Raw genomic sequence first — 27,031 nt, forward strand, 5'->3', positions numbered from 1 at the left:
TCACTAACAGTTTTTGCATGTCATTCATATGAACAGTTGGTATACAGTTATCAAAGTAGACTGTAAGGCAAAAAACATTACCAAAGAAAAAGAGTACTTCATAATGATAAAAGATTAAATTTGCCAGAAAATATTAGAAGAATCTAAAAGTCTGTATGTACTTAATAACAAAGCCTCAAAATATGTAAAGCAAACACTAGGAAAAATACACAAACTGTCATTCATACTGGGAGATGTACCATACTGCTAGATGGAGCAAACCAAAAAAAAAAAAATCAATAAAGATATAGAAATATTAAACAAAAATGACTAGCAAGTTTGACCTAATGCAATATAGAACACTACCTCAAATGCAGAGTATACGTTATTTTTTAGTATATTTGGAATATATACAAAAACTGAATACATATCATTATATAAAAATTAAGCACTGCTGCTCAAGATTATCATAAAGAAAGTATAAAAGCAAGTCAAAGTGTGGGCAAAGATATCTAAAAAGGGGGCTTATCTCCATAATACATAAAGAACTCCTAACAAATTAATATGAAAATAACCTCAACACAAAAGTTGGTAAGACATTTGAACAGGCATTTCACAAAAGGTAATCTAAATGGCAATAAATACATGAAGAAAAGAAAATGTCAATTAAAATAAGCGTGATGCCACCCCACTACACATTCACCAAAAGACTAAACCTAAAAAGACTGACGACACCAAAAGTTGGGCTGGGTGCAGTAGTTCATGCTGGTAATCCTAGCACTTCGGGTGGCCGAGGCAGGAGGATAACTTGAGGCCAGGGGTTTAAGACCAACCTCGGCAACATCAAGACCCCATCTCTTCAAAAATAAGAAAAATTTTTAAAGGGGCATGGTGGTGCACACTTGTAGTCCCAGCTGCTTGGGAGGCTGAGGCAGAAGGATTGAGTGAGCCCAGGAATTTGAGGTTGCAGCAAGCTATAATCATGCCACTGTACTCTAGTAGCTTAGGCAAAAAGGAGAGAGATCTTGTCTCAAAAAAAAAAAAATACATAAAAAATAAAATAAAAAGAAAACAACGTTAGTAAGGATATACAGCAATATGAACTCTCATACGCTGCTGATGAGAATATAAATTGGTAAAAACACTTTGGAAAACTGTTTGGCAGCAGCTACTAAAGTTAAACATACACATCTCTGTTTAGTTTCACTAAACATATGATCCAGCAATTTCACTTCTACATGTGCACCAATGTTATCAGACATTATTTGTAATGGCCCAAAACTGAGAATGCAAACAGCCATTAACGGTAGAATGGAAAATGGCAGTATCCACAGTGGACTTCAATACAGCAATGACAATGAATTTATAGCTATATGTCATATAATAACCTCACAATGCTAAGTGAAAGAAGTTATATACAAAAGAACACGTTATATATATAAAGTTCAAAAATGGGCACAATTAAACTGGAGACTTTAGGGATGTGTGCTTGGATGACAGAACTCTAAAGAAAACCAAGTCAGGAGAGAGTCTGTGGCTGTGTACGTGTGTATCTACATGACCGTGTGTGCAACTTGCACAGCATGCTGGAAGGAAGGAGGTAATAACTAGGAGGGGCACGAGGCAGTGCTTCCATGATAACGGCAATCTTTTACTTCTTGACTTCAGTAGTCACTACACAGATATTCACTTTGGGAGAAACCACAAAGTTGTTTATCTTGTTTTTTCTACTTTATGGGTTTTCTACCTCACTTTTTAAAAGGTTAAACAAACTAAACGAGGCCAGGTGTGGTGGCTCATGCCTGTAATCCTAGCACTCTGGGAGGCCGACACCTGAGGATCCCTTCAGGTCAGGAGTTCAAGACCAGCCTGAGCAAGAGTGAGACCCTGTCTCTACTAAAAACAGAAAAAGTAGCTGGGCATGGTGTTGTGCACCTGTAGTCCTAGCTACTCAGGAGGCTGAGGCAGGAGGATCGCTTGGGCTCAGCAGTTTGAGGTTGCCGTGAGTGAGGCTGACACCATGGCACTCTAGCCGGGGTGACAGAGTGAGACTGTTAAATGAGATTATATCCAAAACCCTAAATACAGTGACTGACAAACAGATTAGGAACTCAAATATTTTCATTCATTCAAAAATATCCAACATATAGAAAGATATTTTATTATACTGACAGTGTAGGTGATACATTTTTTTATTGAGGTAACATTCACATAACATAAAATTAGCCATTTTAAGGTATAAATTCACTGGCATTTAGTATATTCACACTGTTGTACAACCAACACCTCTGTAATTTTAAAATACATGTGATTATTTTCAAAATATTTACTAAAAGCTTTCTTCAAATGGATCCTTCAAATGTTAAAATACGATTCAATTGAAAAAATTATGTAAATATTTTGGAATAATGAAACAGCCAAATTCTCACACATTTTAGTAGACTTAATACGCTGAAAGATAATTTAACAGACTGAAAGAAGGCAGTATGCTACTTTTTGGATGTGTAAATCAGCTCCATGTAATAATTTCAGCATACCTAAAAAACCAAAAACAATGTTATTCAAAGCGCGGTCCAAGGTCAGGGGCTGGCCTGAACATTTTGTTACTGGTCTGTCACAGAAAATTACAAAACTCAACATATTCAGAAACTTTTTTAGCAATGTGAGATTACCTCAACACAAGTACACATTCAGTGGACTTTTTTAAAAAATTAAACAAAAAGCATCAGTTTATAACAGAGAATTTAAAAATAATAAAAACTGGTCCTTTACCAGTTACTCTGAAAAAGCACTGAACAAACGTAATAAGCCTTTTAACCCTATTGATGATAATTTAAAGAGAAATTTTTTTTTTTTTTTTTTGGAGACAGAGTCTTGCTCTGTTGCCTGGGCTAGAGTGCCATGGCGTCAGCTTAGCTCACAGCAACCTCAAACTCCTGGGCTCAAGTGATCCTCCTGCCTTAGCCTCCTGAGTAGCTGGGACTGCAAAGATGTGCCACAATGCCCGGCTAATTTTTTCTATGTATGTTTTTAGTTGTCCAGATAATTTCTTTCTATTTTTAGTAGAGATGGGGTCTGGCTCTTGCTCAGGCTGGTCTTGAACTCCTGACCTTGAGTGATCCTCCCGCCTTGGCCTACCAGAGTGCTAGGACTGCAGACGTGAGCCACTGCGCCCAGCCTGAAGAGAATTTTTAACTAAAGAGAATTTTTAAAGAAACTTCAGATATAATCTTTTTCTGATTTGGAAATGGAGGTCCAAAATGAAGAAGCAACATGCTCAAAGTCACATAAATGTTGAAAGCTGGTCTAATGTTTCTTCATAAGATCTTAGAATTATAGAAATCTCTCACATAATAAATTATAAAGTACTCTGACAACATAAAAAAATTCTTCTGATAACTTTGATAGTTTCAAATGCTAATATATCCAACACAACAATTTTCCCCAAACCAATTTATGAAGGTTAAAAACAAACAAAACATTATCTTTCCCAAAAATCTTTGACAAAAAATTACAGAAACTAACATTTTCTATTTGATCATAAATTACTTTTCCTTTGGTGAGCCCACAAATACCTCCAAGGTTGAATTACTTTGTGACAAAACATGCATAAAAATGTGAAATGACTTGAGAAATACCTGAAGTAGAAGCAGCCATCTTCCTTGTCATTATCTTTTATTTTATTACAACTAAATGTTTCTGCCTAGAAAGGGGAGTAAAAGAGAAGAGGGAAAGGAAAAATGACAAACTTTAAACATAGTATATTTAGGATGAAAACTTTCCTGAACTGAATGTGTGAATCCAGACCACAATTGGAGTTTATAACAAGTATACACACACATGTGTATATCTCTGTAATACATGTAAGGCACAATGAAAGACTGGTCACAGTGGAAAGACATCCCACTATTAAAGGGCACATAATAGATCTCTATGGTGATACTATTTTAAGGTAATTGCAGCTTGATTGGACTGATGGTTTAAATTAAAGAAGCAAAGATTCAGGTAGCTCAACTGGTAAACTTTCAGACTATTAAATTAAGCAAGCCAGTTTCTGAAACAGATGACTAAAATGAACCATAAATGCTGAAGTGGATTATTAAATCAAGACACTGTGACAAGCTTTAAGATATAGTTCACAATTTAAGATTTATTTCAGAAATGCACTGTCCAGTATGGTAGCCAATAGCCACATGTGCCTACTAAGCACTTGAAATGTGTCTGGTCTGAATTGAGATATGGTATAAAAACACCAAATTTCAAAGACTTGGTAAGATAAAAGAATGTAAAATTTCCTTAACAATTGTTATAATATTGAGCATATACTGAAATGGCAACTTTGATATATTAGGTTAACAACATTAGAATTAATTTTATTTATTTATTTTTACCTTTTTACTGTGGCTACTAGAAAAGTTAAATAACAGGTGTGATATTTCTATTGGATAGCACTGCTCTAGACCGTCCAAGCTCATCTCCCCATTCTCCCTCTCTTTCCCCTCTAGACTATCAATCACCTATCTCTGTTATCTTATTTCTATGTTATCCCTTCATGATATTTAATGGCTTTTGTCTTGTACTACTGTCCAGATAAAATAATTTTGAAACATATGCTGATGTAATTTTTTTAAATCCCAAGGAATGGGGTACATTTCTCAAATATACACACACTGTATTTTTATATTCCATGACTTACAGTTGCTGGTGGCCGATTCCCACTGCTAGACAGCTTCCACATTTTCATGGAAATACGTGCTGGATTAATACTTTTAATGATACTGTCATCTTCAGAAATAACAGTAATCATAAAATCTGTTATAGTAAATATTTAAAAATTATTTTCTTTCTAGTTCAATTAATGGATAGAGTTAAATAATTTTATGTCTTAAAGCATGTATCTTATTTAAATGTTAATAAAATTCTGATGAAGAAGAAAATAAAACTCTTCTTTAACCAGGATACCCCGACAATTCATCTGTACAACTTACTAATCATAACAGACAATTCTCTAGTGCCAAATCTGGACATCAAGGCTTTCCCCAGAAGTTTAACAAATATATCTTTGCTCCTAACATTCTCTTGTTTTATTTTCACAATCTGCTAATGCTTTAAGTTCTAGCATGCAAGATGAGAAAGGATAGACTGTATGCTTAGCAACTTACAATTAGGCCAATTGGACACCATATGCTTTAGGTATTTCAAGAATAGAATGTTCCCAGCACTCTGGGAGGTCGAGGCGGGTAGATCGTTTGAGCTCAGGAGTTCGAGACCAACCTGAGCAAGAGCGAGACCCCGTCTCTACCAAAAAAATAGAAAGAAATTATCTGGACAACTAAAAATATATAGCAAAAATTAGCCAGGCATGGTGGTGCATGCCTGTAGTCCCAGCTACTCGGGAGGCTGAGGCAGGAGGATTGCTTCAGCCCAGGAGTTTGAGATTGCCGTGAGCTAAGCTGATGCCCTGGCACTCTAGCCAGGGCAACAGAGTGAGACTCTAGCTCAAAAAAAAAAGAAAAAGAAAAAAAAAAAAAAAAGAATAGAATGTTTACTTTCTTTTATGATTTCCAATAGCATACAGTAACTAAAGTATCATTATATATAACATTCCCATTATACTAACCATCTGTAACATTCATTTGGCACCTGTTAGTTTTTTAATCACAGGAAATAGATCTTATCTCCCCTAGATTTAAAACTGTATTCAAAGTACACAGAGTCTACTTTATAAACTATAAAACGGTATGTATACATGTAAGTAAAAAGTACAAAGGCCATGTATGTAACTTAATTATTAAAAATTATTCTTAAAACATTTTAAATCTAAATTTTGGGAGTACTTCATTCACTACTTAAAACTATTTACAGGAATTCATCCCTTTAAGAAAATAGAAGTCTTTCAGAAAGTTGCCTGTGTAAAGCAAAAACTAATTTCTATTGACTTAGCATCTGCCACACTATATTGAAATTATTTGCTCACTTGCCTCCTACATTACACTAAACCCACTGAAAACTGTCATATTCATTATTGTAACTAAGAGCCCAGCAAAGTACCAGAACATAGCGGGTACTTAGTGAATGTTTATTGTTCTGAAATATTTGAAATCATAAATGCTGATGTGATGTGTTTCCACTAATATTAAGCTAAACAGTCCTGGTTTTGATGGGCTTAAGATAACATCACAACATATTTAGTGAAGCATAACTCCACAGTTCTCACCATTTAGTTCATATTTCTTTTATAGAATTTCAAAATTCAGTGAATGTACGAACACCAATGGAACTAATTACTTCAGGCTCTCAGTTTATGTATGAACTTTCAGTTTACTCTTGACATTAAAAGAATGCAGGACACAGTGATGAGAGTAGACACTGCTAAGTCAAATGTATTTTCTTTGCCATTTAGAAGGCTATTACATGCATGATTTTTTATCATGCTGAATACCTAGGATAAATAATTTATTCCACTACTATGAAAGGCAAATTATCACTAAAATTTATTTAAATACTATGAAATACTCACCAGTGAAAAGACCCCCTGCTAAAAAGGAAGCATCTTTGTCATACTTAACATTGATACGAACGGGTTTTTCAGGGTCTGGAAGAATCATTAACTTAATTGTAGGTCCTTCTATGGTACTCTTATTATAGATGGCTTTAACCTGCATAGTATGTTCTCCCCTAACGGGGAAAAAAAAAGAGGAGGGGTTCAAATTACATTAGTTATAACCTAAAAATTCTGAGACAATTTACATGAAGTTTAACTCTTTTAGGAACCTCAACTTCTATTCACTCCCAACTCTTGCCTAACATTACATAGGATGGTTATTACTCTTACCTTCAGCAAGTTATAAGAAAAACCAATCTCTATAATACCAATGACTATCAAACTTTAGGTTCTTACCTAGGGGCAAAAATACTGAACACTCCCAAATTAGCCCTGCCCTTGTCATCTGTTTTATGCTGTTGGTTTGAAGGCATGAGCTAAAAACAAAACAAAACAAAATGATTAATTAGAAAATTCTAGAGATCAAGTTTTCTTCTATTACAATATTCTTTGCCTCTATTCCTATTTTAAAAGTTGTATTTGCACATACTCTAAAATCTAAACTTATTGAATTTGAGCTAGTTCAAATAATGTAATATGTAATCACATAATCCAAAGGATAATAACTCATCTTGATCAATTAAACTAGAATTTAATATATTTTCGTTATTAAGTTGTAGAACTCTATGTTCTCTCTTTTGAGATCACTGATATCAAATGAAGTTTGGTAGCACAAACACTGAAGGTGTATTCTAAAGCTGGGGCAGGTGTGGGGGATGGCATTAGAAAAATAAACATATACTGTATGCACATATAATCTAGTCAAGGGATCATAACACTGTCTCCATTCTTATTTCATCTTTCCCCTGAATGTTCACTGGGATATGCCTCTCAAATTTTTGCTGCAATACTACAGCAGCAAAATCAAGTGATAACCAAGGCTTTTACTTTCAAGTGATTAAGTGGCCACACTTCTTAATAACTGGTTAGAAGAGTCTCTCCACCTTTTACAGATGCTTCTCTAGAAACTAGAATCATACCCTTATTCTGGGGCTAAAAATAATCACTGTCTAACTCTGCTGGAAGCAAACATTTAGAACAAAAGTAAATTTGTAGACCATAATAGCAACAAATCAGATTCTCTCCTAAACCCTAACACCCATCTCTGCTTAATAGAACCTAAAGAGTAGGTAGTAACAGTACATGCAGACAGAAACAATAGCTGGAGAAGGAAAAACGAGGAGTAACTGAAATGACAGGATAAAGTCCTGTTTATACCTATCCAATTGTCTCTGAACATTCTCAAAATATTTCTCCCATCTGGCTAACAAATCCTTGTTGCGAAGCCAGAGAAGTCTTATACATCAGGTCATATAGGAGCAATATCAGACTCTTGTTTAAGAGTCTTAAGAACCCTGATTCTGAGTACTTTATTATGTATCACAAGCCATTCCTGGCACTTTAATATTCTGTATGACTTTTAAGATCAACTTGTCAGGTTCTGGGAAATCCCTGCTGGGATTCTGACTGAACTAATAAATTTGAAGAGAACTGCCATCTTTATATAATATCAATTCTTTCTACCATTACATTTGTAAAATATCTGTGGAAGGATATACTCAAGACTGTCTGAATATAACCCCAGAACTCTCTCTGTGCTGTGTAGCAACAACCTGGCTGGGATCAATGAATTCCCTTAAACCAACAGAAGGGTTGTGTAAAAATACAACTTTGCAAGGACTGGCAGCTTTTCTTCTTTTGAGGGTCTCCAACTTTGCACCAGGTACTAGATTCTGAGAAGCTTCTCGATACTCATGGAAACAGGTGATACCTAATCTTGAACTTTCTGGTAGCCAACCCTACATTTGTCCCCAAACTTTACAAGGCCCTCTTCATTCCTGCCCCACAAAAAGAACAACAGAAGAGAAGGGCTTTACCCTAGAATACAACACCTGTATAGCTTTAGCAGCTCTGCCCAGGCTCTGGTAGCTCTCCATAAGATAAGGAGAGGAAGGTACCTCTGCATGTCTCTTTTTGCTTAGCCTCAGCATGTATGTTTCTCCAATAATACCTATTCCTTAACCTACACTATTGGTCATTGTGGTATCTGTCTTCATTCACTTTGTCAGTGTTAATTATCTATTCATTATAATCTGAAATGTAAATATTACTGGTACTGTATAATAAACGCTCAAACAGCTGTAACTACACAATGTTGGCCCCTTGTTGCACTGTTTGTAAGACTTGAACTTTACTTTCTCAAAATAATTTTTAAAAATCTTTAGGTTGATTTATACTAAGCAGTAATGAAGGTTATATAAAACTATATTTAAAAAAGCAGAAATGTGACAACTAAAGATACAATCATGAGAATGAAATCCAGAATTTTAAGTACGTGAAGTTTAAACTTACCTTTAAATTGCTAGCTTTTATGAGACTTATTTTAACATGTGGTACTGGTGCTGGATTATCCCATTGATCACAAAGTTGAACAAGAAGAGGGTTCTGTAAATCTCTTCCATTAATCACTGGAATGGACTGAAAAGAATATAAATATTTTAAGAAGCACTAAAACAGGCCAAACAATATAATTATTGGTATACTTGTAAAATGATAACTTACTTTATCTCTGTTGTATTCACACATGGTTTTCATCAATGAAAATAAACTTTTAAAAAGCCAATTAAGTTGTTACAAATGACCCTGTTATGGAAATGATTAATAATTTATTTAAAAAATAGCATTTGGCATTACAATCTTCCCTCAGTATCTGCAGGATATTGGTTCTAGGACTTCTGGTAGACACTAAAATCCTCAGATGCCTAAGTGACTTACATAAAAAGGCACAGTATTTGCATATAACCTATGCATATACTTTAAATCATCTAATACAACATAAATGCTATTTAAGAACTAGAGTGACTCATTCAATAGAAAAAGAAGCTTATCTTTGCTTCTCAGATTTAGCATTGGCAATCTGTAGTCAAGCTCCTCTCTCAGTTGGTTTTCAGCTCTCTGCCATTATACATTAAGGAGCTTTTTCTAGCCCTTGGTTAAATGGGACTACCCACTGATGATCTATCTACACTGTGTTGTTGACTTTAAAACGCTTCTTGCTTTTTCCCCAGCTAATATGTAAGGCTTGTGTAATTCTAGGAATCTGCCTGCTGACCTATTAATATTGGGCATATCAAAGGAAACACATTATTAACCAAGATAACCTGACAAAGGCCCAATCCTCTGTGTCAGATTTTAAAAGTTAAAAAAAAAAGGAGATGAAAGAAAACTAAAGAGTGAAAAAGGAAAGCTCTCTCCTACTGAGAATGTTCCTTCTGCTTCTTCCACCCCCTACACTTATCTGAGGTAGCTAGTTACCAAATTATGGCAGGAGGTTGCTGGAAATGGGGAGAAAAATTAACACTGTGTTATAGATAGGACAGTAAGGCGGGAAAAAAAGGCCAAGCATGGTGGCTCACGCCTGTAACCCCAGCACTTTGGGAGGCTGAGGCAGGAGGATCACTTGAGGCCAGGAGTTCAACCAGCCTGGGCAACACAGCAAGACTCCGTCTCTATAAAAAATAAAAAATTAGCGAGGCATGGTGGCATAGCGCACCTGTAGTCCTAGCTATTGGGAGGCTGAGGATTGCTTGAGCCCAGGAGGAATTTGAGGCTGCAGTGGACTATGATCACACTACTGCCACTCTAGTCTGAGCAACAGAGACCCTGTCTCTCGGGTGGGGGAAAAAGGCCCCTTGAGATTGGTTTCATTATAATGCTGTGTACCATAACATTTACACAGCTACAGCTGACTAATATTCTACCTGCTAAAGTTTATTAAAAAGCTTGAATTCTGACAAGTACTGACAGTTTCCAAATGAAAACATATGGTATTTTATTCCTAATCACATAACTGTTTACCTTAACTAACTTTAAAGAATATCCTTTTTAAAGGACTCCTGACTACTTTTAAAAAATACCTTTCAGTAAATGACTTGTAGCCAAAGCTGATAATCATAAAGTTTTCCAGGAAATAGCATAAAAAACAATTTCCAAAATCAAATGTCCATGAATAAAAATCTGCCCTCTGTCACGTTTTAATATTGGTATGTTATTTAACATTTCAGAATTTCTGTTTCCTCATTTATAAAATAATATACATGCATATTTATATATTTGTTTCTATTTATCATGCATAGGTGTTATATCAGTTCCCCTCTGCCACTCAGATTCTATGAGGGGAAGATGGGTCAGGAATTAAATTAGGAAACTCTAGGAAAAAATCACATGTTAAATGATCACTTTTCTAGCCTTATCTCTAATAACCATATGGCTTAACAGACTGATAAATTAGCTTATGTTTTATTTTTAAAGTTTCTGGATTACTATGGTAACTGCAAATAAATCTTATAGTAACTTTTAAGCTAACACGCTGTCATTATTTTTTATATCCCCTCAAAACCATATAAAAAGATGAATATGTCAAGATTTTTTTCCACCTCAAAAGTATACAATTGGCCACTGCAGTGGCTCACACCTATAATCCTAGCACTCTGGGAGGCTGAAGCAGGAGAAGTGCTTGAGCTCAGGAGTTTGAGAACACCCTGAAAAGAGCGAGACCCTGTCTCTACTAAAAATACTAAAAATTATTCCAGATTATAGTCAACCAACAAATCCTTTATTGCTATAAACAGGAGTAAAAAAAATGTGTTAATTTGTTATATAAATGCTCCCAGAAAAAAATAGATGCATGGGATTTTCAGTGAAACCCCTTGGTTAACACACTATTATTTTTAAAATTGTTTTTTAAAGCACACTGTCATAACCAGTTTATTTGTCTTGTAAACTCACAAATCAAAAAGGGCAACCTCAAACTAGGGCACAAGCATGTAAACTTTTCTTAGATGACCTGTTCCGTTACTAGAATAATTTCATCTACTACCATGATTAGGTGAGTTCATTGTCCTTTATAAAAAAGTTAGTTATCATACTAACAGTTAAAGCCCTGCTATACCATAACTGAATGCCAGAATCTGAACATTTAAAAATTAGAATTCTATCAAAGGATATAAAATGTCAATTAGATACGAGGTCTAAATTCAAAAGATCTATTGTGCATGATGACTATAGTTAATACCGTATTATATTCTTTAAAATTGTTAAAAGTAGATTTTTAAGTGTCCTCACCACAAAAAAAATAAGTATGTAAGGTAATGCATATGCTAATTAGCTCAATTTAGCTATTCTACAATGTATATATATTTCAGAATGTTGTACAGCATGAATATGTACAATTTTTATTTGTAAATTAAAAAATAAATAAAATGTTAAAAAGTAAAATTAGAATTCTAACAATTAAGTAAAAAAAGAATCAACAGGCCGGGCACAGTGGCTCACGCCTGTAATCCTAGCACTCTGGGAGGCCGAGGCGGGTGCATTGCTTGAGGTCGGGAGTTCGAGACCAGCCTGAGCAAGAGCGAGACCCCGTCTCTACTAAAAATAGAGACGGGGCCAACTAAATTATCTGGCCAACTAAAAATATATATAGAAAAAATCAGCCAGGCATGGTGGTGCATGCCTGTAGTGCCAGCTACTCGGGAGGCTGAGGCAGTAGGATCGTTAAGCCGAGGAGTTTGAGGTTGCTGTGAACTAGGCTGAAGCCACGGCACTCACTCTAGCCTGGGCAACAAAGTGAGACTCTACCTCAAAAAAAAAGAATCAACAAAAGTAGGATTTGACAGCTATTTGCAAAATTAGTATTTAAGATTTAAGTATTTGTATGGGTATAATGGCTTGATGTCTGAGATATGCTTTTTAAAAATCTAACAAAAAGTTTTAATGTAGTGTGAGAGAACAAACAAAATTGGCAAAAATCAGTAACTGCTATAACTGGGAAGGCACATGGGGGTTTATTATACTATTCTTTTTACTTTTATGCATGTTTGAAAATTTCTGTAACATAGGTTTTAAGATTTGAATTATTACACTAATTTTTTACAAACTAGGATACAATGATGAATTAAATAATGAAGTATTAAGACACAGTACCTTGCTTTCTTGTTATTGTTAGTTAAGACTGTTTGTTGTTACTTCAACAACAAAATATACCTATTCTGATCCACTGACAATTTGAAAGTAATAAGCCATGTGATATTAAATTCTTTTAGTCAAGATAAGAAGTTACTTACCTCCTTTAGTTCTGGCCAGTCTATTAGGAGAAGTTTAGCTGGAGGTCCAGAAATTAGCTGCACTCGAATAAAGTCAGAAAACTCACGCCAGGTAAAACAAAGATCCTTATTTCCAGGAGGACCTGGAATAAATCTGATGCCTCTTACACTTATACTTTGTGTGTTTTCCTAGTGAGGAGAAAGAACATTGAGAAAAGACGGGGATATCACTTAGTTTTCAGAAAGTGAAATAAAATGTTTTGTCATTATTCCATGGGCATACAGACGTGTTTCTGGCTAACATAACAGCAAATAAATTGCACCATGCCAATAGTGGCACACCATAAATTTTATTTTTGAGAGAGGAGAGACTAAATTTTTTAAAAAGGGGGGGGATCTAAAAGGTTACTTTATCTTTTCCTAATTTCCTTCTTGCTTAAAACATCTCCTTTTTGCTACCCAAATAGCCAAGCATGTTCCTGCTCAATAGCCTTTGCATCTGTTCTTTCCCTTTGTTTGCAACATTCTTTACCAGATATCTAAATGGCTTTTCTTTAGTTTTTAGCACATAATACCTTAATAAGAAGGGTCCTCTTGACTACCCTACCTAATGGCACACCCCTTCCCTATTTTATCTTTCTTCTTATCACTTATTTCTTATCATTGCATGCCCATGACAAGACGATCCCCACAAACGTAGGGCTTTGATTTCCCACTGCTCAATCTGTTACTTAGAATAAAGCCTAACATATCACATCAATGGGAATCAATGAAACTTGCCCATAATCTTTGCAATGTGACTGAATGATATAAACTGATTTCATACTGGCACGAGCGCTGTAGTATTCACATTTTAACACTGACCCTTAATGATATAATCATTTTAAATTTCTACTGGGTACAAATCCATTTCATTAAAATTTTAAAATCAGAGATAAGACTTAATGTTTTATGTTCTGAAACAACAATTTGCAGTACGTTTTATGTAAAAAAAAAAAAATCACTGTAAAATAACCAAAACTAATCTCTCCTAAAACCCCAATGAACACAGAATTTTTCAGTCTTTGGAAAATAAATTAAATAGATATTCATTAGTAAAATGTATTAAAAGTTCAAACATGTAAAGTCTATCCTAGGATTCCACATTTAATAGTAAAACAACTTCAAAAGCCGTATTGAAGAGGTGATTCCTTTTTTAAGTCATGCTAGAAGTTGTTCTGGTTTTATTTCAAATCTTGAAAATGAAATTGCATTTACAAACTACAGGTAAGTACAAACAGAATTAAATATAAAATTCAGAAAATAAGCCAAGATAGTATATATCAGTTGCACAAAATGAAAGAAGCAGAAAAAAGTCCACTTGGCTGGAGAGTAATGAGTTATGAGAGGAGAAAGATGTGAGATTATGCTGGGTAGAATATTATAGGGTATGACAACAAAGCCATACTAGGGCAATGGATTTTTCTTTGCCTTTTTGAGACATAGTCTCGCTCTGTCGTCCCAGCTAGAGTGCAGTGGCATCATCATAGCTCACTGCAACCTCAAACTCCTGACTTAAGTGATTCTCCTGTCTCAGCCTACTGAGTAGAGCTGGGAGTAGAGCTGGGACTATAGGCAAGCACCACCATGCCCAGCTAATTTCTTTCTATGTCTTTGTAGAGACGGGGTCTCGCTCTTCCTCAGGCTGGTCTCGAACTCCTGACCTTAAGCAATTCTCCCACCTCGGTCTCCCAGAGTGCTAGGATTATAGGTATGAGCCACCACACCCGGTCAGCAATGGATTTTAAATGCAGTATAGTGTAAAATGCTGATAGATCTAATGGGTAGCATGAGAACTGAAAACTGACCACTGATTTGGTCAGGTGGAACAGAGCAGAAAAACATGATCAGAGTGGCTTGCTACGGAATGACAGAAAAGCATGTAAAAACAGCGCATACAGCTCTTCCAAGGAGTTTTACTATAAAAAGGAGGAAGGCAGTAGATAGACAGGAATACAGGACCAAAGGAAGTTTTGGTGGTGCATTTTTTTTTTTTTTAGATTAGAGACATTTTAGCATGTTTACATGCTGATGGGAAGGAACTAATAGAGAGGAAAACTGAAGATGTAGGAAAACAGGTTACAATTTAGGAGCAATTAGGTGAAAGAGGATAGGAGCCTGTGCACAGAGTGATAGGAAGCAGGGATTCTTCACACGTAACAACGGGCACACATTTATTTTCTGATTTCATCTACACATACGGTGTAGCTAGATAATGGAAGACTAAAAGTCAAAGAACAGACTTGATCATTGTACAGGAAACAAAACATCATTAAAAGTTCCTCAACAGTGAAAGTGGTCTTCTGAAAATTATAAAACAATAATGTAACAGATGAGTAGAGACAGAAACTAGTTAGAAAGGGCAACATCGAGGCTACTATTGTGATTATTCTATTAAGTAAAAAAGGGTAAAGGAGGCTCTCAAAAGAAGAAGAGTTTTAAAAAGCATTCAATACTCTAAAGGAATTCAACTTCCCTTAGACCCGTGAGATCTTCCTTCTCACTCACTCTGGCCAGGTAGGTTCCTTGAAGACCCAGCTCTAGCTTGTCTATTTCCCCAAAGCTGTCTCTGACCTCTCCAAGCAGAGTACATTATGCTTGTTTATTTTAAACTGAAAGAATTCCACCAGGGTTTTTCTTTTTCAAGCTAACCTGAATTATTTGCACAGTTGCAAACCTTAACAACTAAGGTTTTCTGGATCAATATCATGTTAATTCAGGTGTGAGCACCAAGAAATTTTATTTAAACAGCTACTTGAAATACTATCACTATATATATACACATATCTATATCCCAAAATATTTATGGATGAAATGGTATGATGTCTGGAATTTGCTTCAAAATGATATGGCATAAGGAGAAATGATGACTGTTGAAGTTGAATGATGAGAACACAAGAATGACTCACATTTTTCTATTTTTGCATGTGTTTGAAATTTTTCACTATAAAAGCCTTTTAACTACCTTTTATGACTTTTCATTTTAAAAACTAAAATCAAACTTTTTAGTTATTTTAGGTTTTCCGAAACTTTTTGTGATACATAAAACAATGGAATAAACCAACTCTCACAGAAAGGAGCCATACCTGAAAAGTAGTTGTCAAATTTGAGGTATCAAGTCCAACCCCAGCAATTGACAAAGCAGATAAAGAACTTGGTGAAAATGCTTGAATCTGATTTCCATACTGATCTGTAATTATTATAACTTAAAAAAAATTTTTATTTTAGTGTTACTTTTTAATGAAAGATACATCTATAATACACTTAATAAAAATATGCTTAGAAATTTACTCTTTGTTCCCTTACTAAATGTTTTGGAATAAAATGATTATACTCATTTCTCTTATACTCACTACAAACAATATCAAGAATCTACATTAAGTGCATTTCAACATGATGCCATGTTAATCAGATTTTATTAAAGGTAATATTTTAATATTGTATAATTTTCTAGATATAAGAAAAATTACATAGGAATTCATTTGCTTTACACTTTTGTTTTTTTAATTGCTTTTGAGAGACATGATCTCGCTAAATTAGCCTTGAACTCCTAAGCTTAAGCCATCCTCCCACCTCAGCTTCCCAAGAGTCTACAGGCACACACCACCAGACCTGGGTTAATTTACACTTTTAATGTTAATTATTATTACAGAGTCTAACAAAAGCAAAGATCTTTTCAACAAAATATTTTTGCCAAACTGATTTCAAAGGTATGTCAGCCTAGGCAAAGATAGTCAAAATACTTCAATCTTTTCCAACAATGGATTTTAAACCAATAATACTATATACACCCAAAGCTTTCCTCTCAGATTATGTATGCTAAAGCCTCAATGTAAGGAAACATCATAAAAGTGATTTAAAGAAAGAAAGCAGGCCATACTTACCTATTTCTCCTTGTAGCTCTTGGCCCATTTGTACTGTTTTTCCTCCTTTTAACTCACATTTTAAATGTTTAGGTTCATCAGGAAGAGGTCTGAAATTAGTTAACCAGTTAAAAGATTTAAGTTACACCATTAATTGTAGGAAAAAATTAAAATAGTTTCAGTACACTAAAGAGTAACACATATATAATGTTTACATTCTAAAACTCAAACATAGTAAAACCTCTCCAAATACCTCAATTTATAGAACATGGCTATTAACTCAAAAGGAAATAGGGAAAAGACAGTTTAAGATATTAAGAATATGGACAAAAAACACATGGAAATGTTAAATTATAATATCTATGCTGTATTAAAAGGAAATTATGATGAGAACACTGAGAGAACAGACAGGTCAGTAAGAATAACTCATCAAGAGATCTGACTATGGTCACAAAGCAGTATATCTGAAAATTTAATCTCAAACACAGAACTGTTCTAAGTGTTGGGAATAGTATGGAAATGGGTAGAGGAATTAAAGGGCAAGAGGTTACTAGAAAAGAGGTGTCCAAGGAATTGACAGGCCAGGGTAGAAGATAGGCTTTTCTATGTATTTATGTAAGTCCTTCCCTTTTCTATGAGTTCTACGTATTAACTTTGGTTGGACTTTCAACTTTGAAAATCCTCACTAAGCAATGAAAGAATTTTTCCTTCTGAACTACATTGACGAATTATACTGTATCTTTTGTATTTTTCATGTCTTTGTCATTTTGCAGGTGTTTTAGCTGTTGCTTGCACTAGGAGGACTTTCCTTTAATGAAGGTTCTAGTTCTTCCAACTACTAAAGGGCCAATTTGGTACAGGGGCATAGTGATAAGAATTAATCACTATCTCCAATGAAGCTTTATTCCAAAGACAATCTATCATATTTCATGGAAATCGTGATATTTTCTACATTAAAAACAACTTTCATACATGTACTAAAATATTTTTGTTGCTGTATGCTAAAACTTAAAATATCTCAAAACATAGTAAGTCCACAAACCTTACTGTAAATGCACTTTCCAAAGACACATGATCATCTTGGAATGAAACCTGGCAATAGCGCATATCTTTTACAGATGTTGGTACCTGTACATCAGGAAGTAGACCCTGTACCAAGTGTTCTTTGTTAATCTCGGGAGTCCAGTTAACCTAGGAGAAAATTATACATTTAAGAATAATACAAAGCTTAGTCTACCTAATGCCCTTGAGGCTACTGCCACATCTTTTACTGAAGACTCTTAAAGCTAAATTATAACCCATTCTCCTCACCCCCAAGAAAAAAGAAAGCCCCCTTATGACCAGAAATGACAGTACTTCATATATTACTATGAAAGAAAAGTATCCTTTGTCTTTTGTGTTAATGTTGCCATTATCTTTCAGTGCAATAAAATAAAAATTCTTAAGTCATTTCGTTAGACCTTTGCCACAAAATAATCACTGTGCTCATTAAAGTTTAAAAATAACACATATATCATGTCATGTGATCTATTCTGAAAAGTAATATTTGGTTGTTTTTCTAAAAGAATCTTATTTATCGAGGTTTTGAACAAGATCTATGTAGACCCTTATTGAGCATCATGAGAAAAGAGGTTACATTCACTGATATAACTTCCACCCTTCTAGCCACCTTTTGATTTTAACCCCTTCTTGGGTACTTTTAGGCCTACCTTAATTTTAGATCTCTTTCATCCCATATTTTAATTTTTTCTTTAATTAACACTTTTCCAAGTTGATTATCCTACTCTGTCATACTTTTAAACTTCCAATCCTTTCTATTTAAGAATTTTTAGCTCCATTTTTTGCTTTTAGCCTTCTATAGTTGTGATTTTAAGATCACTGATAGTCTGATTACTGTTTCCTAGTCATGCTGCTCTAACATTTTTAGTTACCTTTTAAACCATCTTTATTCTCGGTTCTTCTTTATTGTACTTTTTTTTTTTTTCTAATAATGGAGGTTAAGAAGCAAACAGGAGTTATACAAAAATGATAAAGGCTTTCTTCCCTGGCCTAAGCTATGCTATCCCTTCAATGGATTCTGAGCTCAGTTCAAGCTGACTTCCCTCTATCTGGGGAACAGTACAAAACAGCTGTAAAGGCTGTATATTTAACTTAAAAAAAGAGCAGTATTCACTATCTTTTGCTGTCAATGAAGAGGTGCATGTTTTAAAATCTTTGGTACCCGAGAAATACATAACTACTATATTTGAGGCAAAATGCAGGCCACAAGCTTAGAAAATAGGAAAGAGAGGGTACTATGTATAGGGAGAGACTCTCCATTCAATGTTTTTTCTAAATCTTGATAAGAAACCAGGAAGTGGAAGCATTATTGTGGGAAAGCAAGGAAGTGTTCAGAAGTCAGATCTCTGGGACCGCTTTTAAACCACTCACCTTCGAATCTGCTGATACCGATAAAAATGGTTTGCTTCTCTTCTAAACAGGATCAAGATTATTTCTCTCTCAATCCTCCCTTCCCTCATTATGAAGGGGAAAAAAATAAACTGCCTGGAGCAATTGTTCAGATTCTTAAAACAAGGTCAGTTGAACCTCTGCTAAACAATCCTTTTAAAATACCAGATCCTATACCTGGAAATTCAAGATGGGTAGGGCATACCAGTGTGAAAGAGTAATGTCCCCACAATGGCAACTTTCCAAAAATTTACTTAATTGGGACCCCTTACACAATGTTAGCTCTCCTAACATGGGAGGATGTTTATCTCTAATTGCCTCAAAAACCCAGTTAGAAAATTATTTTCTCACACTCAAGATTTAAGGAGTTTTATTTGTATAGACATTAAGGGAAAAAGTATAGTCAGTTCTGCCATAATGCTTGCTTTAAAAATACAAATATTTTCCAATGCAATTAACATATTAGCAAACGATTTAAACATAAAGTAAATTTCATGTTTGCTTAAGCACAATTTCATCCATGAAAAAACGAGGTGAGCAGAGAACACTGAAAGATAAACTATCAAACACAAAGTAAGAGTTATAAACTCAAAGCACAACTGCCCTTTCATTTTGTTTGATTAAACACCTGGGACTCAACTCTTTGTCTTTTAAGATTAATCACCTGCAGGTATCTCTAAGCCTTTCTTTTCACAGCCTTAAAGAGCCCTAGGCAGACAGCAGGAGTGTGAACTCTCCATTCCAGCTCTTGCCAGAACCACATTTCAAGGACCCTGATAAACAGGCCTCACAGAGAAGGAAAAAAAAAATAGTAAAAATAAGACACAATAGCTTCACAGCTATTTGTGCTATCAGTTGGCAGCACTTTCTTTTTCCTTGGGCCCCTAACAGAAACCCCAAATACCTTATCCCCACGCCCATACTTCTTTCTTTATGTGCCCTTCTCATACTTTGAGAAGTAAAATAAACTTTCTTTCTTTCTTTAAAACTATTCCAAGGCCGGGTGCGGTGGCTCACGCCTGTAATCCTAGCACTCTGGGAGGCCGAGGCGGGTGGATCACTCGAGGTCAGGAGTTCGAGACCAGCCTGAGCAAGAGCGAGACCCTGTCTCTACCAAAAATAGAAAGAAATTATCTGGCCAACTAAAAATATACATAGAAAAAATTAGCTGGGCATGGTGGCGTATGACCACATGATGCCATGGCACTGACTCTAGCCTGGGCAACAAAGCGGGACTCTGTCTCAAAAAAAAAAACAAAAAAACAAAAACCTATTCCAATTGTTGTGTTGAGGAATCTTTCTCCACCTGCATATTAATTTACACCCTAACAAACACTGTACCCAACTGAACCAAACCATGTGGGAATACACAAAACAATGAACCTCAAGACACCTACCAGTCACCTCAGTTGACTATGTGTTATGAGGCACACTTATCCACGTCTAGTGTTACAACTTTCTGTCCAATTTCAGATCACCCTCTTTCCACCACTTCACAGAAACCCACAAGCTGCAACCCTTCCTGCAACTTCCACAAGCAAGGTATACTGCCATATTAGTATGGTATTTATGTACTTCTTACCATTTAATATGCATTACACTATTACTGCTTTTGCCATTGTTTTAGTAGGTTCCTATCTTTTTTCTTAATGGGTTACTGATGAAGCTTGAGAGTTATGCCTCTAATTTCCATTTCCCCCATAAGCCCTGTGATTTTTATTGCACAATTTTGCACAGCGCAGTGATTTTTGGGAATGCATGTGTCTTGTTATAAAAGAAATGACTGCACTTTGAAAGAAGCAAGCATAGATTGTCTACCTTCGCCTTTAACAGGTATTTTCTTTAGTGCCTTCAGAATAAATATAAATTTATTACTTGGTAAAGTAGTAATCTTGATTATGACTATGGAAATACAGCCTGTCAGGAAGTGTACAACTAAACAAAATGCCAAAAACTGGAAATTTTGTTTTAATGTTGGAATCATTTTTCTAAGTACAATTTTGTCACACATGAATCATACACATTTTAATCTGGTCTACCAAAAAATGTTTATCTAGACTAGAGTTTGAAATAACAGTATGATTGTTCTGTGATAAACTGCATCCTAAAGGCTACCCATAAAACTTCTTGTTCAGAGTCTTTCACACATAAAATGAAAAAAGTTCTTACAAATAATCAATCTGAGATACTTACTTTAATTTTTTCTGCTAAAGCTGATGTTATATTGATTTCTCTTTCTCCCTCATCATACATCTGAAAAATAAGATTACGCATAATGTCGCCTGCTATCCAATTAACCTCATCCTGATGTTTGATCTGGATTGCCTTTTGTCCTTCCAAGCTGAATATCTGCAGTCTTGCAACATGGCTACTGGGAAGCAACTTAATAGTCTTCTCCACAGATGGCACATCTTTAAAATTCTAGGAAGAGAGGAAAACACAAATATATACTGAGTGGCATCTGTACTGAAACTTTCTTTTTTTTTTTACTTTATGGTGAATTCTTTATACTGTTGAAGAAGTTAGTTTCAATATAATGGAAGAGCTTCTTATATACTGTTATATTCACAGGTTTTGTCATTAAGAAGGTACTGTACTACTGGTAATTCCATATTTTATACCAACAGGTTATAAATGACAGTAGCCACATTCTTAAAACCAAAAACAAGTATATTTGGACTAAAAGGATTCCCTTCTCCTTAATTTCTGAATTTATTTAAAAGTTTTGCAAACTTATTTTAATCCATCCATGTCACATATTTCGTGACTAGCATTTATTAAGAATAAAGATGTAAGAGCTTTCCATAAAATTAGAGACAAATAGGTGACACAGAAATACACTATTTAGTGGTAACAGGTTACACTGAGGCTTTCAGTGTTTTTTCAATTCAGAACACGTTGAGGTAAGTGAACAACGCTGCTCACAGCCAGAGAAGGGATCTAGATGCCCTGATCTATATTTTGGCATACTCATGATTTTTTTTCATATTCATAATTTATTATTGGCATACCAGTATTCTACAGATCAGTGAAGAAGAGCTGGATTATGCTACATAAACTGATTTTAAGGCACACAAAATTAAAACATTACATCATTATTTCACAATCTACATATAGTGCATTCCACAGCATACCCTAAATTAAAGTAAGTTTAACCAGAAAATACCTTTACAATCTTCCTTAACTCGTGTCTCCTTTCTCACCCCGTTGCAGCCATTCCTATGGAAACCCACACAAGTGACTGATGATTTATTTAAAATTCTACCTCACAGAATATCAGGGAAATAACCCATCCTCTGTTATAAGCATATCTTATCTTCTTGACTCTTTAAACTCAAGAGTTGCTACCTTTGGATAACATTTTATAATTAAATATTACAGGATATACTGTGATATTTAACTGACTTAGATTGTTGGTCTTATGCCTGCTGCTGCTCAGTAGTATTTACATAAATCCTAATGCTTGTTGCTCTTGCCTCCATGTCCAGATTCCTCCCTATTTCCAAGTCCTGATCTTTTGCAAGACAGTATGCTCAAAAATGCTGCTCACATTATTGCATAAAGGAAATGCATAATAAATACTTTAAGGGTATCAAAAATAACCAGTTTGAAAATAACTGGAATAAAGTCAAGAGTCATCTCATTCTAATTAAATAAATAAATCTTCTACCCTTTTGAGGCTGAGGATATATTAATAATTGATGTATAATTAGCAGGAAAATATGAGCTAACAAAGAAATTAGGTTATCTATCACTTACCATACCAATTCTTAGGAAATCACATGTATTTTACTTAAGAATCTGTTATCCCATTCAGCAACCTGAGGAGAGTGACTACTTATATATAGCACCTTCTTCCATGTTGGTTTCACCATCAGTCAAGATGCATCTCCAATAAAAAGTATACTACTAGCAAATTATAAGGAAATCCCTATTTGCAAAAATACTAATAAAAAACTATGTATTCATAAAAATTAAACACACAAATTGAAGGTTTATATGTCCTTCAGTGGTGTTTTAAATAGGGATATTTATCAAACTTTCTAAGAAACATGTGAATAACAAAAAACAAAAGAACAAAAATAAAATGACGCATTTTAATATAAGAAAAAAAAATTTTTGGAAAATATAAATCAATAATACCTACAGATACTGTAAAAGGTTTCATCAAGACAATTACTAATATTTGACAGAAAACATTAAACCAGTCATTACACCATTTCATGTTGCCTTTTCTTCTCTTTGGCTAAAAGAACCACAAATATCTGTTTTAAAAGTTAAACAACTTTGCATAGAATACTATAAAACTGTTAAACACTATTTGTATGAGGACTCAATATAATATCAGTGAGTAACAGTAATAACTTACAGGTATTTCAATTCTTGCTTTAAGTGTCTGGTCTTTTTTAATATTCTGAACTTGAATTGGAGATCCTGTTAAAATACTGGTTCCAGAACTACTGCAATCCACAACATAGACTGGAAGGTTTGGAGCACCTGAAAACTATTTGAAGGATGCAAAATAAGACTCAAATAAAATGTAACTGATTATTCAACAATTGTTTAAATTTTCAAATAATTCACTACAACTACTATTTCTGGCTATAATTCTAAAATATTGGAAAATTCTAAATAGAACTCACTGAAATTTTAGAAAATTTCTGTAAAAAATAATTTTCTATAATGCTAGGTAAAATTTATCTGTTTTGGAAGGAAAACCAACTTCTTCAATCATTATTCTTTTCTTTTTTACTTTAACTGGGCTTTCCTTTTCTTTTTGTGGTCTTTTACTCACTTTCATTTAACCATTCATTCCCATTCCTGAAAGACATTTCCATCATTCTATTCACAAATAAAATACTTCATCTGAAATGAGGGGGATGTAGGCAAGGGAAGAGAGGGAAAGAAACTTTCATCCATAAATTCCTTTATGTAATTGGACATAGCTGGCAATTATATTGGCTTATGGTTGGTGAAAAACCACTGGCAATGAGAGATTCCATAAATTCCTCCATGGGATAATAATTAAAGACTTAAATGCTAGGTAAGGTTTAGTACAAAGTAGCTAAAACATACAGTCATTGCCGTCCACTATGATGGGACTCAAAATCTAAATATTCTTGTCTTCCAATAAGCTTACCTTACAATAAACAATCAATTTTGGTTGTGCTGTTATGTTGTCTGATTCATCTAATATTTCCACCTGAAATGGGAAAGCTGTTCCATTTTCTATAACTAAAATTTCAGAATCAGGTTTCACTTTCAATCGATGAGGGTGACCTATCAGGAAATTATATAATGAAATATACATACAGGTTTCAAAGACTGAAGTATGACAATATCAAAAGAAACAACATTAAAATTTAAAGACTTAATATTTTATAAATAATGCTAAGAAAAAAATAAGCAATGTCTATGTTTAATCAGTTCTATCCTGAAATGCACGGATTCTATACATGACGAGAGCTGTCTCAACTGTATAAAATACCTGGTGGCTATGCTTAGTTTTTTGCCACAAGTTATGACAGTGATAACTCATGTGAGAAATCACCTGAACAAGTAAAATCTTAAAAAGATTCTGGGGAAAAAAGTATTCAAGAAGAAAATTGAAAGTTTATTAAACTACCTTATTTAATAACTTCAGCTTTATGTAATGACTGATTTCTCCACCACAAGTTAACTATATGCCTGCTGTAGGTATTCAAAGATTCGATTCTTGTAATAACATAAGCAGGCCATTTACTGTTTAGATCGTCCACTACCTTTGATGTCTAAGCAAGTTACACCACAAGTTCCCTCTAAGACTAATAAAAGAGGGTTTATACTTCTGCAGTGAGCCAATCTGATTTGTTCTATAAAAAATTGTTTTAAAATTCAATTTAGGCCGGGCGCGGTGGCTCACGCCTGTAATCCTAGCTCTGGGAGGCCGAGGCGGGTGGATCGCTCGAGGTCAGGAGTTCGAGACCAGCCTGAGCAAGAGTGAGACCCCCGTCTCTACTAAAAATAGAAAGAAATTATCTGGCCAACTAAAAATATATATACAAAAAAAATTAGCCGGGCATGGTGGCTCATGCCTGTAGTCCCAGCTACTCGGGAGGCTGAGGCAGTAGGATCGCTTAAGCCCAGGAGTCTGAGGTTGCTGTGAGCTAGGCTGATGCCACGGCACTCACTCTAGCCCGGGCAACAAAGTGAGACTCTGTCTCAAAAAAAAAAAAAATTCAATTTACACTAAATACTGGTAACAGACACATACAGAGACAGTTATTGGAAACATTTTATTTTGTAATAATACTAGCTGATATTTATTATTTGCTATATGCCAGACACTGTGCTAAGTTTTAATTAAGGACTATTCTCATATAAACCTCACAATAATCTTAATGAGGCAGGCACTATTAACTATCCCCATTTTATAGGTAAGGAAACTGTGAGCAAAGACATTAAGTATTTTGTCCAGGTCACAAGAGTAGTAAGTGGCAGACTTGGATTTAAATCCTGGTTTGTAATTTGAAACCCCTTGACTTTTATCACTATACCATACTACTTCCTACTTTACCATTTTGCCCTAAAATTCCCCAAAAATGTCAGATCTAGTTACTAAGAATTTTACTATCCAAATCCATACTTTTTAGCTAAACTCTGAAATAAATGTATACATGTTTATTAATATGTAACGATTTTTTTCTTACACTTCTACAGTTGTGCCAATTTTTAATTCTTTATTAACTCATGCTTCAGGGAAACCTCAAACAGTTTGAATTTGTGAAAGTAAATACCTAATAGTTTCTTTTTGCTTAAAACCAGTATAAAAGGTCACATATGGACAAAGATATGATCATGATATTGTTAATATCAGAGCTAAAGCTTATATGCTAAGCACTGGTTTAAATGCTTTACAGATACAGGCAGTTCTCACTTTGTACAGTATTAATATTGGGAGTGTGTCCTCCATCCAGTACTCCAGAATCATGCAAAGCGAGGACTGCCTGTATTAACTCAATCCTCACAACAACCCTATGAGAGTGCATATTATCTCATTTTACACATGAGGAAATGGAGGGATAGAACAAGTTAACCTAGATTCAAAACCAGAAGGGCCAACTGCAACAGACTGCCTCCCAAATTAGCCAGCATTTTCTATCCCGTGTAACTTTACTGCAACCTAATTTTTTCAAGTTAAGTCATTATCGAATTAACTTAGTAAAAATGACATTAGAAGCTTTTCTTCTTAAAATATGAAATAGTTATATCAACAAAAGGTAAAGGACAGGCCCAGTTCTTTAATAATATAAGCCTAATATATATTTCCCTAGAAATAGTTCCCTAATATATTTCTAATATTCAAATTTTTCTCTCAAGATTCATCAACATTATCCTAAAATTTCCTTTTTAAGAACTATTCATTTCTGTCAGTGCTGTTTGACATTGGAATGTATTTTCAAGATTTGTATCATTACCAATCCCTCAAAAAACTCCAACTTTATAAGTATCATTATTTGTAAGAATATTGTTTAAAAGGTAATTAGGAATATTTCTTTAATATTACCAGGTAGTAATCTGATTTTCAAAATCTGAGAGTCTTCTTTTAAACCCGGCAGGATAACCTTCAGGTTATAATTCTGTCGAAAAAAATTGTAAAAATTTAAACCCAGGTCCTAAATACACATTTAAGTAGTTTAGCCTCAATTCTGATTTATTTTTTGCTTTTCATTTTCATACCATAATAAAAATCTACTCACCAATTTTATATTTACTAAAATTATCTAATCTATATATGTAACAAATTCAGAGAAAAAATTAACCAATACTGCTTCCTTCTACATGATAATCTCTTCAAACTCAAAACGTATAACTTCTGAATTATTATCAGAATCAAGATGAGTATCATAAAAAATGTGAAATAGTAAAGTGTAAAGAAACAAAAATCTCAAAATTTCTAAATACAATGTGGTATTCTGGATTGGATCCTAGAATAGAAAAATAACATTAGGCCA

At 34.4% G+C, this 27,031-nt stretch overlaps 1 protein-coding gene across 2 annotated transcripts in view; it reads right to left on the minus strand.

Annotated features, from left to right (window-relative positions):
• The window catches only part of SMCHD1 (structural maintenance of chromosomes flexible hinge domain containing 1), a 142,773-nt gene that overhangs the window by 37,236 nt on the left and 78,506 nt on the right, over positions 1-27,031 (minus strand). For both annotated transcript variants that reach the window (XM_045527403.1, XM_045527402.1), the window contains exons 22-34: positions 26,584-26,656; positions 24,178-24,317; positions 23,407-23,541; positions 21,231-21,458; positions 17,632-17,780; positions 16,611-16,699; positions 15,813-15,931; positions 12,709-12,876; positions 8,936-9,061; positions 6,881-6,960; positions 6,500-6,657; positions 4,676-4,791; positions 3,618-3,682 (exon numbers count right to left, since the gene is read on the minus strand). In XM_045527403.1, the coding sequence (XP_045383359.1) occupies positions 3,618-3,682; positions 4,676-4,791; positions 6,500-6,657; positions 6,881-6,960; positions 8,936-9,061; positions 12,709-12,876; positions 15,813-15,931; positions 16,611-16,699; positions 17,632-17,780; positions 21,231-21,458; positions 23,407-23,541; positions 24,178-24,317; positions 26,584-26,656 (1,646 nt within the window). The remainder of the gene's footprint in view (positions 1-3,617; positions 3,683-4,675; positions 4,792-6,499; positions 6,658-6,880; positions 6,961-8,935; positions 9,062-12,708; positions 12,877-15,812; positions 15,932-16,610; positions 16,700-17,631; positions 17,781-21,230; positions 21,459-23,406; positions 23,542-24,177; positions 24,318-26,583; positions 26,657-27,031) is intronic.

The sequence above is a fragment of the Lemur catta genome, chromosome 16, assembly GCF_020740605.2.
Source record: "Lemur catta isolate mLemCat1 chromosome 16, mLemCat1.pri, whole genome shotgun sequence".
NCBI classification, from domain to species: Eukaryota; Metazoa; Chordata; class Mammalia; order Primates; family Lemuridae; genus Lemur; species Lemur catta.